The sequence below is a fragment of the Saccopteryx leptura genome, chromosome X (assembly GCF_036850995.1).
Source record: "Saccopteryx leptura isolate mSacLep1 chromosome X, mSacLep1_pri_phased_curated, whole genome shotgun sequence".
NCBI lineage: Eukaryota > Metazoa > Chordata > Mammalia > Chiroptera > Emballonuridae > Saccopteryx > Saccopteryx leptura.
In genome coordinates, this window is record NC_089516.1 from 37,217,896 (window position 1) to 37,229,851 (window position 11,956).

The 11,956-nt window shown below is 46.2% G+C and overlaps 1 protein-coding gene across 3 annotated transcripts; it reads right to left on the reverse strand.

Moving 5' to 3' along the window:
* Positions 1–933: 933 nt before the first annotated feature.
* On the reverse strand, positions 934–7,547 carry LOC136385441 (zinc finger X-linked protein ZXDB-like). Of its 3 annotated transcripts, XM_066356356.1 has the most exons (3): positions 6,944–7,547; positions 3,960–6,579; positions 934–3,847 (listed from the first exon to the last, which is right to left on the reverse strand). In XM_066356356.1, the coding sequence occupies exons 2-3, from the start codon at positions 6,495–6,497 to the stop codon at positions 3,842–3,844; spliced, it is 2,544 nt and encodes an 847-aa protein (XP_066212453.1). In that variant the 5' UTR covers positions 6,498–6,579; positions 6,944–7,547; the 3' UTR covers positions 934–3,841. The 3 variants fall into 3 exon arrangements, with proteins under 3 accessions (XP_066212453.1, XP_066212451.1, XP_066212452.1); XM_066356354.1 differs by having other exon boundaries at positions 934–6,579; XM_066356355.1 differs by having other exon boundaries at positions 934–6,579; positions 6,940–7,547.
* Positions 7,548–11,956: the final 4,409 nt, after the last annotated feature.

Genomic DNA, 11,956 nt, shown 5'->3' on the forward strand with positions numbered 1-11,956 from the left:
TCATAACCTATCTGTTTCACTCTTACTACTCAAGTGTTGTATTATTTTAATTAACTATTTGGTAAAAATGTCAAGGCCAATATATTTTTAACTTATGATCAATATGATAAACAGAGCCCCTAGAAACAGACTTTTTTTTTTTTTTTTGTATTTTTCTGAAGCTGGAAACGGGGAGAGACAGTCAGACAGACTCCCGCATGCACCCGACCGGGATCCACCCGGCATGCCCACCAGGGGCTATGCTTTGCCCACCAGGGGGCGATGCTCTGCCCCTCCGGGGCGTCGCTCTGCCGTTAACAGAGCCACTCTAGCGCCTGGGGCAGAGGCCAAGGAGCCATCCCCAGCGCCCGGGCCATCTTTGCTCCAATGGAGCCTTGGCTGCGGGAGGGGAAGAGAGAGACAGAGAGGAAGGAGGGGGTGGGGGTGGAGAAGCAAATGGGCGCTTCTCCTATGTGCCCTGGCCGGGAATTGAACCCGGGTCCCCCACACGCCAGGCCGACGCTCTACCGCTGAGCCAATCGGCCAGGGCCGAAACAGACTTCTTAAGTCATCATGTTATTGTGTTTTCAATTGGCAAGATTTTTTTAAAATAGAACCAGTAATTGAAGAGAAACAGAAAGGGAATAGGATTAAATTAAAATATGTATCAGTATTGAAAAGAAGCAATGGCAACTTTATGCTACCATCAACAGAAATACAACTTCTTACATTGAAAGTATAAAGCTTTCATTATTTTTCTGGAAAATGGCATAGAAAGGAAAATCATTTGAACAAATTTGTTAAGTGAAACTGTGAGCTCACAAATAAAATATTTTAGTTTTGAGAAAAGTAACATATGTCCTTTGAAAGTTCCAGTGAGTATTAAACACCTAGCTTATGATTTTTTATTGGAAAGAAGCTGGTTTAAGGAATTAAAAACTGAAGTCAATTAAATTATATTCATGTTTAAATAATTTATTTGATGTTCGTTACTTGTGTGTTCATTTCAGTATTTAACACACATTATCTGTCAGACATGAAATATAGTGGTCTATTTAAGAGGCTTTAATGATTGACAATATTTTTGAAAAGCATTTTATGACTATAAATATTCCCAAAGCAAAGAGAGAAAACCACTGAATGAGTAGACACAATGAAATTCTGAGCATTTCTTTGATTTACAAAAGTATGACTGATTTGTTTTTCAATAAATGAATACAACCACTGTAAAAAATATGTGTGTAAGCCCCTCACACACACACACAGTACAGAAACAGTTCAAAGTGGAAAATATTTAGTGCACTGCCAAAATGCTACAATAACTATCATCCATACACATTCACATGCAAACACTATTGGACTAAAACGCTATAGAGCAACTAAGAATTAGCAGAACTTCTTTACAAAAACTATTAAAAATGGAAATAATGAAACAGAAATCTACTTCTCATTTGAACAGCATAGAAAATAATCTATTATCCGAGTCACATCACATACACACATTATCATGTAAGCTCAGAAAACTTGTTACTGTATACACAGAACTGCAGTGTACACTCAGAAAATGTTATCATTGGAAGAAAATGGGCCGTGAGGCAAATGTCTGAAGGATAGTGGCAGGAAGACCTCTAACTATTAAAAAAGAAAAAAAAAAGGCACAAGAACTGGAACGCACATGCAAACGAGTGGAGTGGGAAGAAAGCAGAAAGTAACAAACTAATTAAAGTAGAAAATAGCAGCTAATTATGACTCAAGAACATATCATTAAAGTCGGATGGGTGGTAAGGGAGAGGTAAAAAAGAATGTCACTTCTTTATTTTTTAAGCTATATATATTGAACTGTTAGTCGCTAGCCAAAGCCCATTTGGAATGTGAGTTGGCTAAATTGTCACATGAACCAAAGCACAAACTTTGTCAAAACTACCACACAGGGTCATTCTGAACACCAAATAATATTTCTTCATCTTCACCAGCTGTAAAGATGTTCCACAGAATTCAAAATGCTACACTCATTTAAGGTGACAGTTTATACAATATTCATATTAAACCTTTCCTTCAAACTCTAGGAAAATGCAAACAATGAACTCACTCTCCAAAGCATCTAGAAGAGGAAACCTTCTCTGCTCCATTATAAGTGATTCTTACAACAGCAGGACATAAGTGACAGTGAAGTTATGACTTTGGAGGCAGAGCAAAAATGGTGTCAATTGATCTAATGCACATTAGAATTATTCCATGGAAGGAATAAAGGGATTCCCTATCCTGCTTCACCTAAACCCTCAAAACCTTATTGTACGAACAGGAATAGGACTAAATTATCCCAATTTTTCCTTTAAAGTAGGAAGAAATGAGAGGGTAAAAAGATTCTATAAATTCATCAGAATACATCAAACACTTATTTTTCCTTACATATTAAAAACTGGAAAAGTCTAAGGTAGGTTAACTATGTGTGTGCATTGCTATGATTATTTGAAAACTAGGAAACTGAGGCTTTGTGTCACCAATTTTTTCAAGGCTACTTACCCATTACAAATTTGACCCTGGGTCTATTTCATGTCAATCAAAGTCCTGACTGGCAATTTCTACAAAGAAGCCCCCCATATCAAAAGAGGTCAGAAAGATAAATGGTGAGAACAGCCAACATTTTTTTTTCTACCATTTTTTTGTTAGTTCTATCAATATTTAAGAAAATATTTTGGCATTGAGTAAAATTTCTATTAATCATTTATAAATGCTTTAAACAGCATTCCTTCCTCTGCTAATAGTAACTCTACCAGACAATTCATGATATCAGAAGCACAAGTATTCATAAATTAATGCACTGAACACCAGCAGCTAAGGACATCATGAGTTAACACCAGATATTGTGTGTTATCTGATAAAAGAACACAACACAACCTATGAAACATTCCTGCACAAAGTGTCACATTTCCAATCTGATCAAGTCTCCAGATCCAACTATAAAATTAAGGAAACGGGTAGAGGAACTTACCACCACAGGGGTGTAATCAACAATAATTAAGACTGGCAAATTCTACATGTAAAACAACCTCATTTCTTAAAACTAATAAGATTGTAGGAAAAGTAGCCAAAGGAGAAATATATATAGAGACTAAAAACACACTTCTTATTTGGGAGATAATGTTTTAAGTTATCTAATGGCTGATAATGATACTGTACACCTGAATATGTTCTGTTATGTTAAATGTAATTGAAAATTTAAAAAAAATTAATTTAATTAAAAATACACACAAGAGGCTTATTGGTATCCTAATTATTAAAAAGATTAAAACAACTAACATTTATGAGACACAATAGGATATTGGAACCCTGACTGGACATTTATTAGTATTATAAAATTATTGTCAACTTTAACATAGTAATGAAATTGTAGTCTTTTTTTTCCCCCAAAAGGGCCTATAACATAGAACTATATATTGAGTATTTATGGTTAAAATCAACCATAAAATGATATAATGTCATGTATTTACTCTAAAATAATACTGGAAGGCTTCAGGTGATTAGATAAACAAGACTGTTCATGAATGGATAATTGTTGAAATTGGGTGCCAAACACAGATGTTCTATACATAACGTATATTTCATGAATATCTTTTTAAAAAGCACATGCAATGCCATTACTGAAAACTGTCATTATTTCATGGAAAGAAGCATATTACCAAGTAATCACAGAGCTTAAACACTTTAGAAACAATCTATTCAAACCAGCTCACTTTATAAATAAGGACATTTAAGGCTCAGATAGGTTAAGTCACTTGCTCAGGGTCACACAGCTTGAGAGTTCCAGACTCCAGATCAGCATTTAAATCTGCAAACGCGTAGCCTGGAGCTTTGTTCTTTTTCAAACCTAGAAAACATGACTGCAGTTAGTTACACATTTAGTCCAGGACATCCTTAAAATTGAGTGTCCTTAATAAAAGTAAGCCATGTGGCCAGGAATGAACCGAGTTAGTTCATACCAAAAATGAGCTGCCAGTCACTGTGATGAGATCTGTTTCTTTCTGACAAGCATGGTTTCCGGACGGACTGGAGAATCCAAACTGGGTTTCTTCCTCCTGTGCAAAGAAGTCAGAGCCAGGGTGCACGTGCCATTCTGCTTTGGTTGGCGTCAGTAGTTCTGAGACACTGTTTTCACACAGGGTGCTTGAAGGAGTCAGAGCATCTGTGTCCACTGTTAGCTTACTGCTGGGGGTCAACGCCTGGGGCTCTTGACTCGCGTTCTTCATAGCCAAAGAGCCCAGAGATCCCAACGGCCCCGCCCCCGGGCTCGAGACATCGTCCATGTCCAAGGGGCTCTGCTGAAAACCGGTGGCTGTGGTTCCAAAAAAGAGAGAGGTATCCAGACTCTGAGGAAGGTCAGTGGTGGCCATCAAGGCCCGAGGGTCCACAGCCTGCCCCAAGCAATTATTGTTGTGAGCAGGGAGGTTCCCGGCCAGAGTGGGGCTCACAGAAGCCACATCAATGGTCAAGATGCCAGAGTTCACCAATGCCGTGTCCAGCACCGCGGCGGCGGAGCTATTGCCAGGCACATCGGAGAAGAGGGACACCAGCTCTGCGTCACTGAGGTCACTGTGTCCCTGGCTGGTCAGCTCACTGCTGGGCGTGAGCGCATTCGCAGCTTCTAGCTGAGCTAAGAGATCCTGGCCGAGGTTGTGCCTCTTGGCCATGTGGGTCTTCATGCTGTGCTTGGACGTGAAGAGTTTATTACAAGTGGAGACCGGGCAGCGGCTTTTCCAGGTGTCCACGTCCTGCAAGTGTTTCTTGGAGTGGATGTAGAGACTGCTGCGAGCTGAGAACCTGGCGCAGCAGCCTTCCACGGGGCACACAAACGGCTTTGTGCCCAGGTGGGTTATGCTGTGGCCTTTCAGATGCTCGGCCCTCGTGAAAGATTTGCCACAGCCTTCCACGGGGCACATGAACCTGCGGTCGTCGTCGTGCTTCCTCTTGTGCCTTAGCAGTTTGGACATGCTGGTGAAGTTCCAGCCACAGCCGTCAAAGTCACACAGGAAAGGTCTCTCGCCGGTGTGGCTCCGCAGGTGGATTTTCAGCCGACAGGCCTTGTCGTACTGCTTGCTGCAGCCCGGGAAGGAGCAGGAAAAGAGTTCCTGCTCCCTGAAGTGGGCGCGGTTATGGGAAAACAGGGCACTCACCGTGATGAACGTCTTCTTGCAGCCGGAAAAGGCGCACTGGTAGGGCCTCTCGGGCTCGAAGTGGCTGCGCTGGTGGGCGCTGAGCTTGGCCTGCGTGGGGAAGCTCTCTTCACACACCTCGCATTTGAAGGAGTTCTCCTGCTCGTGGCCCTTCATGTGCGCCTTGAGGTTGTACACCGTGGTGAAGCTCTTCCCACAGCCCTCCGCCGGGCAGCCGAAGGGCCGCAGCTTGTCGTGCGACTGCAGGTGCCTCTTGAGCTTGTAGGAGGTGGTGAACGTCCAGCCGCAGCCGCCGAGGGGGCACTTGAAGGGCCTCTGGCCCTGGCTGCTGCTGTGCGTCAGCAGGTGCACCTTCAGCTGGTGCTTCTTGGCGAAGGTTTGCCCGCACTGCGCCTCCGGACACAGGTAGAGCACCATGCCGGAGCCCGGGCACAGCGGCCCGCGAGGGCTCTCGGCGGCGGCGGCGGCGGCGGCGGCGGCGGCGGGGGAGGCGGCGGCCGGGCCCTCCGCCTCCTCCTCGGGCGCCGGGGCAGGCGGGGGTTCCGCCGGCTCGGCCAGCAGCAGGTCCGGCGGCAGCTCCGGGCAGTCGCCCGGCTGCGCGGCGTGGGGGACCCCCGCTGGCGGGGCGATCAGGCCGCCGGGCTGCGGGGCCGGCGCGACCCCCGGCTCCCAGGCTGGCGGCGAGGGCGTGGCCAGGGTCAGGACGCCGTTCTCGAAGCGCAGCAGCAGGTTCTGGTTGTGGATGGTGACAGTGCCCGCGAAGGCCGCGGCGGGGCCCAGGCCGGGGGCGGGGGCGGGGGCGGAGACCCGGGCCGGGGCGGGAGCCGGGGCCGGGACCGGAACCGGGATCGGGATCGGGATCGGGGCCGGAGCCGGGGCCGGGGCCGGGGCCAGGGCCGGGGCCCGGGCCGGCAGCGCGGACAGGCCGCGGAGGCCCGGCGCAGCACGGCCCGCGTGGTTCGCGCCGCTCTCGCCGCCCTGGATCCCGGGGCCGGCCTCCTCCCTCCAGACGGGCCCCGCGGCCTGCCCAGCGCCCGCGGTCCCCACGTCGCCACCCACCGGGTCCAGCAGCACCAGGAAGAAGTCTTCGCCGCCGCCGCCAGCCGGATCGGGCCTCGGCGCCAAAGGGCTCGGGCCCGAGCCCGGGCCCCGTGAGGCCGCGCGGGCCTCCTCGCGCCGCCGCCCGGGCCCGCCATCTTGGGGGCCCCGGAGCAGCAGGAGGCGGCGCGCGGGGGCCTGGCCAGCCCGCGGGTCAGGGCCTCCGTGGACTCGGCCGCCGCCCGCGGGGCTGCCAGCGCCGCCGCCCTGTCGCGCCCCGCGGGCGGGGAGCAGCCTCGGGATTTCCATCTCGGCGTCCGTGAGGCTCCGCTGGAACCAGAGCCGCGGAGGAGGTGCGACCCCGCCCCCTGCCGCGGGCCTGAACACGTTCCTGAAAGGGAAAAAAAAATGTGCAATGCGCAGAAACTGGCCCTATCAGATATTAAAACGTGTTGAACGCCACAGTGATTTAAATACTGTGGCACTGGGTCTCTGGAACAGAACAGAAAGCCCAGAGGCAGAGCCTGGTATGCATAATAAGTTCCACAGTGAATTGACTAGGAAATGCAGCAGACCTTGCAGGTAATGGGGAAATAACAGTTCCTTTGGTAAATGGTGCTGGAATACCTAGTGTCTGTCTGCCAAACGCCACGGAAATCTGCACCTCCCTGTACAAACCAAAACAAACACCCTGCCCCTCCCAGTGCTGAGCACGGTGCTTACTTAGTACTTCTGTGTGAAAACCGTTTACTTACTGGCTGGCTGGCTGGCTGGCGGGCTTGATAGATGACAGGATGGATACTCCTCAGAGAAGACAGGACGTGTCCACGTTAAACCACCACAGTGCTAGCTAGCAATTCCTACTGAAAACGATGTGTTGTCTGATTTATTTTTCCTGGACAAGTCCCATATCCAAAACCGGCTTGAGCGGGAAAATGAGGCACATAGTTACATTTTTTGTCCTGCCGGTGCAGAGACCAGAAGCAGTAAGAGGCGGGGCCGGAACAGAGGAGTACTGTTCGGCCTCGCAAGGCGAAGGCTGGAAGATGAAACAATGTATATTGAAATCCGGACAACCCAACCCCCTCCAGGGTTCTCGGTGTACAGCACGCAACCTAAGCCAAGTCTTTGCCCTTCCACCAGTGGTCATGCCATGGAAAATTTTATGTCCAGTCTCACGGCACAGCGACGACAGTCCTCAGCTTCCTAGATCCTCCAGCACAGGGAGGGCTCTGGGCAGCAGTACTGTTTGTTCAACGTGATGACGTTACAACCTACGTCACTGCAGTGCATCTCCTGGGAGACACGCACAGACGACCATGACCATGTGCAGTCCACCCCCCACCCCCACCAGCACCGCGTGTATCTATATCTGCTTGCAGTTAGTTGTGGGCCAATCTGACTGGAATGGATTTGGCCTGTGCCGCCTAAAGATCTTAATCACGGATGATGATGATGATCCCCCAATTTGTCATCGGTGAGTTGGAAATTGACGTACACATAGGATAGGGTGAACTATCTAGCAAGAGGGAGGTTTAGAGAGATGACTTGATTATGGGCTGCCTATAGCTTAAAGAATCCCTGCTTCCCCCATCGTTTAATGATAGTGTACACTTGCTGATCTCTGGATTAGAAGATCAAGTGTCTCCTCCATAACCACTCAAACCTCATCAACATTTCTACTTCACATATTTTCTTTGTACTCCATTGTTTTGGAGGGAGCGTTTTTCCAATCTGAGATACAGAGGAGTGCATAAAACATCCTTGCCAGGTTTAGGTCCTTGATAAAAGCAAACGCCTCTGTGTCCAGGAACCAGGTCAAGAAAAGGATCGTTGCCAGCCGTCCAGAATTCCTTCCAATCACAACCCACTCCCTCCCCTATGGATACAGTCATTACACGGACTTCATGATCATCATCTCCGTGCTTTTCTTGATGGCTTTGCCACTTTATATGAAGTTATGTAAACAGAATTAATTATGCTGCATGCTTCCTTTTATAGCTTCCTTCTTCCATTCTGTATCACATTTGAGAGACTCATCCATATCATTCGTTTGTAGCTGTCCATCCTTTGTCTCCACTGTTGACAAGAATTCCAGTGTATGATTTCAGCAAAGGGATTATGATATGATTATACCATTCTAGATTGGATGGACACTAAGGCTTGTTTTCAGTTTGACGATTGCTATGAACAGTGTTGCAATGAATTCTCTTGGACATTTCCCACGGGACACATTGTAAAAATATCTTGTGGATACGTCTGAGAACACAACCGCCGGGTACGCATATCTTCAGCTTTTCTAGAGGATGCCAGATCCTCTTCTGCAGTTGTATCAGTTTACAGTCTCACCTGTTGGCAAGACAGTATTTAGTGCCAGAACCACCAAGTATTGTCAGAACTTAGTATCAATTTTTACTGTTACATTAAACTATTACATAGTTGCCTGTCTAGTAGCCCTATAGATGTCTTTTTCTCCTCTGAGAAAGGCCTGTTGAAATCTAACTCTTTCACCTGTTTTTCTATTGTTTTCCATCGTGTACTTACTTACTTAAATGGATTTTTCCTGTGTGTTCAATACCGGTCCGTCCATTGATGGTTATAGCTTTGGCCAAAATAGATGGGCCCTTCCTCTGTGTCTGTGTTTTCACCTGCTGGAATCTTTGTGAACAGAAGATCGCTGTTATCATATGGAGTAGTCCCCCCTCTCTCTGGTTTCGCTTTCTGTGGTGTCAGGTTTCTGTGGTCAACTAGGGTCTGAAAATATGAAATGAAAAATTCAGGAGATATACAACTTTTGAGTTTTAAATGACACGTCGTTCTGAGTAGCGTGACGATATCTCACACTGTCCCTACTCCTTCCTACCCAAGATGGGAAGAGTTCCTTTGTCCAGTGTATGGACTCTGGACATAGGGTACAGTCAGATGTTTTTAGAGAGGGGGCGTCCACACTCACATCACTTTTATTACAGTATATTGTCATAAGTGTTCTACTTCATTAGTAGTTCTAGTGGTTAATCTCTTACTGTGCCTAATCGATATGTTAAACAGGATCGTATGTATGCATGTACAGATGTATGCATGTATGTATGTATGTATAGGAGAACACATAATATAGACAGGCTTTCGGGCATACTCCAGGGGTCTTGGAATGTATCCCCTGCAGATAAAAGAGGGTTACTGTACTCAAATTTATCCATTTTCTCCTTATGGTTAGTGCTTTTGGCTTTAAGAAATCTATCCCAGGCCTGGGGCCATGAAAATATTCTCTGTATTGTCTTATAAAATATTTATGGTTTTGCCTTTCACCGTTAGGTCTGAATCCACTTGCAGTTGTTGTTTGTGTATGGTGGTGAGAGGGCTTCTATTTTTGTTTTTCATGTGGATATCTGATTGTCTCAGTGACTCATTTACTGAAAAGTCTGCACTGATCCAACTTTCCTGCAGCGCCCCATGTATCATAAATCCAGTATCTATCTATGTGTGGATTAGTTTGTATTCATCTGTCTCTTTGAAATACCACATCTCCGCATTAATGACTACAGATCTATCATCAATCCTGATATTTGGATAAGGCCAGTCAATTCTACCTTGTTCATCAAACTATCTTGGTTATTTTCAGCCTCTTTTGACTCCATTTAAATGACCAGTCATTAGTAGGAGTTCAACCAAAAGCTTCTTTGGGGTTCTAATTAGGCCTGCGTTGAATTTTTAGATCTGACTTCCTTTCAATACTGGACATCTGATTTGTGGATATGTTCGATCCCTCCTTTTTGTTTGTTTGTTTGTTTGTTTTTTGTATTTTTCTGATGCTGGAAACAGGTAGAGACTGTCAGACAGACTCCCGCATGCGCCCGACCGGGATCCACCCGGCACGCCCACCAGGGGCGACGCTCTGCCCACCAGGGGGCGATGCTCTGCCCCTCCGGGGCGTCGCTCTGCCCGGACCAGAGCCACTCTAGCGCCTGGGGCAGAGGCCAAGGAGCCATCCCCAGCGCCCGGGCCATCTTTGCTCCAATGGAGCCTTGGCTGCGGGAGGGGAAGAGAGAGTCGGAGAGGAAGGAGGGGGGAGTGGAGAAGCAAATGGGTGCTTCTCCTATGTTCCCTGGCCGGGAATCGAACCCGGGTCCCCCGCACACCAGGCCGACGCTCTACCGCAGAGCCAACCGGCCAGGGCCAGATCCCTCCTTTTAATAAGAACTTCTTTAATGTGTCCCAATAACATTTTATATTTTTCACATAAGAGGACGTTTTATCCTAGATAGTTTGTATTTTGAAAATCCTATTTTTATTTTTTTCTTTTCTAAATTTGTTGCTGACAAATAGAATGTAACTGGCTTTTCTATGTTCATTTTTTTGTCCTCAAATGTTCAGATACTTTTATTGAGTCAAACAATTTGTCCTTAAATAACTGTAGATTTTAATGCCCACAATCATATCGTTTGCACATAATGCCTATCTTATCTATTCATTTCCAAAGAAAGCTTTCAGTAATTCTTTTTTTTTTTTTGCATTTGACTTTTTTTTTTAATTTTTTTTTTTTATAATTTTATTTTTTTAATGGGGGACATCAATAAATCAGGATACATATATTCAAAGAAAACATGTCCAGGTTATCTTGTCGTTCTATTATGTTGCATACCCATCACCCAAAGTCAGATTGTCCTCTGTGACCTTCTATCTAGTTTTCTTTGTGCCCCTCCTCCTCCCCTTTCCCTCTTCCTCTCACCCCTCCCCCCCGTAAGCACCACACTCTTATCAATGTCTCTTAGTCTCACTTTTATGTCCCACCTACGTATGGAATAATGCAGTTCCTGGTTTTTTCTGATTTACTTATTTCACTTTGTATAATGTTATCAAGATCCCACCATTTTGCTGTAAATGATCCGATGTCATTATTTCTTATGGCTGAGTAGTATTCCATAGTGTATATGTGCCACATCTTCTTTATCCAGTCATCTATTGACGGGCTTTTTGGTTGTTTCCATGTCCTGGCCACTGTGAACAATGCTGCAATGAACAGGGGCTGCATGTGTCTTTACGTATCAATGTTTCTGAGTTTTGGCGGTATATACCCAGTAGAGGGATTGCTGGGTCATAAGGTAGTTCTATTTTCAGTTTTTTGAGGAACCACCATACTTTCTTCCATAATTGTTATACTTCAAGTAATTCTAAGAGCAATATTTGTTATAGATGTTGTGTTCTGTAGCAATCTTGATCCAGTCAGGTGATAGGAAGTACACAGTAATCAGGGGAAGTTTAGCATAAAGAATTACTAAATTATGTATTATACAAAGTATAATACATAGGATATAAGAAAAATCTACATGGTATTATTTTAGAGTTGAAAGAGAGTAGACAAAGAAAGACAAACTTAGAATGGGGGCCCCTCCCCAAGGATGGCATTGAGTCCTCACTGTCAAAGGTGCAGGTGATGCCACTGGATGGCAGAGAACTTGGCTGGTTTGCCCGGGCCAGAGCTGGACAACAGAACCATAGATGGTCTACAGTTGCAGGCTGTGCTCTGGAGCATATCCGTGTGGACAGGTCACGGCTAGTGGCTGGTGTGTGGGCTCGTCATAGGAATAGGGGTCCTGGTGGATGTGGAGGCCTGTAACTCCCAATGTCCTGTCCATACAATCAAGAGGGTGTGGGTGTGGGGAGGGCTGCAGCATTGGGGGCACTACAGGAGATAAAGCCTGCGTTGGTGGAGGTGGGGTGGGAGAGCAAGCACACAGAGAGAATCAGTGGGCAGGTGGCTTGTGGCACAG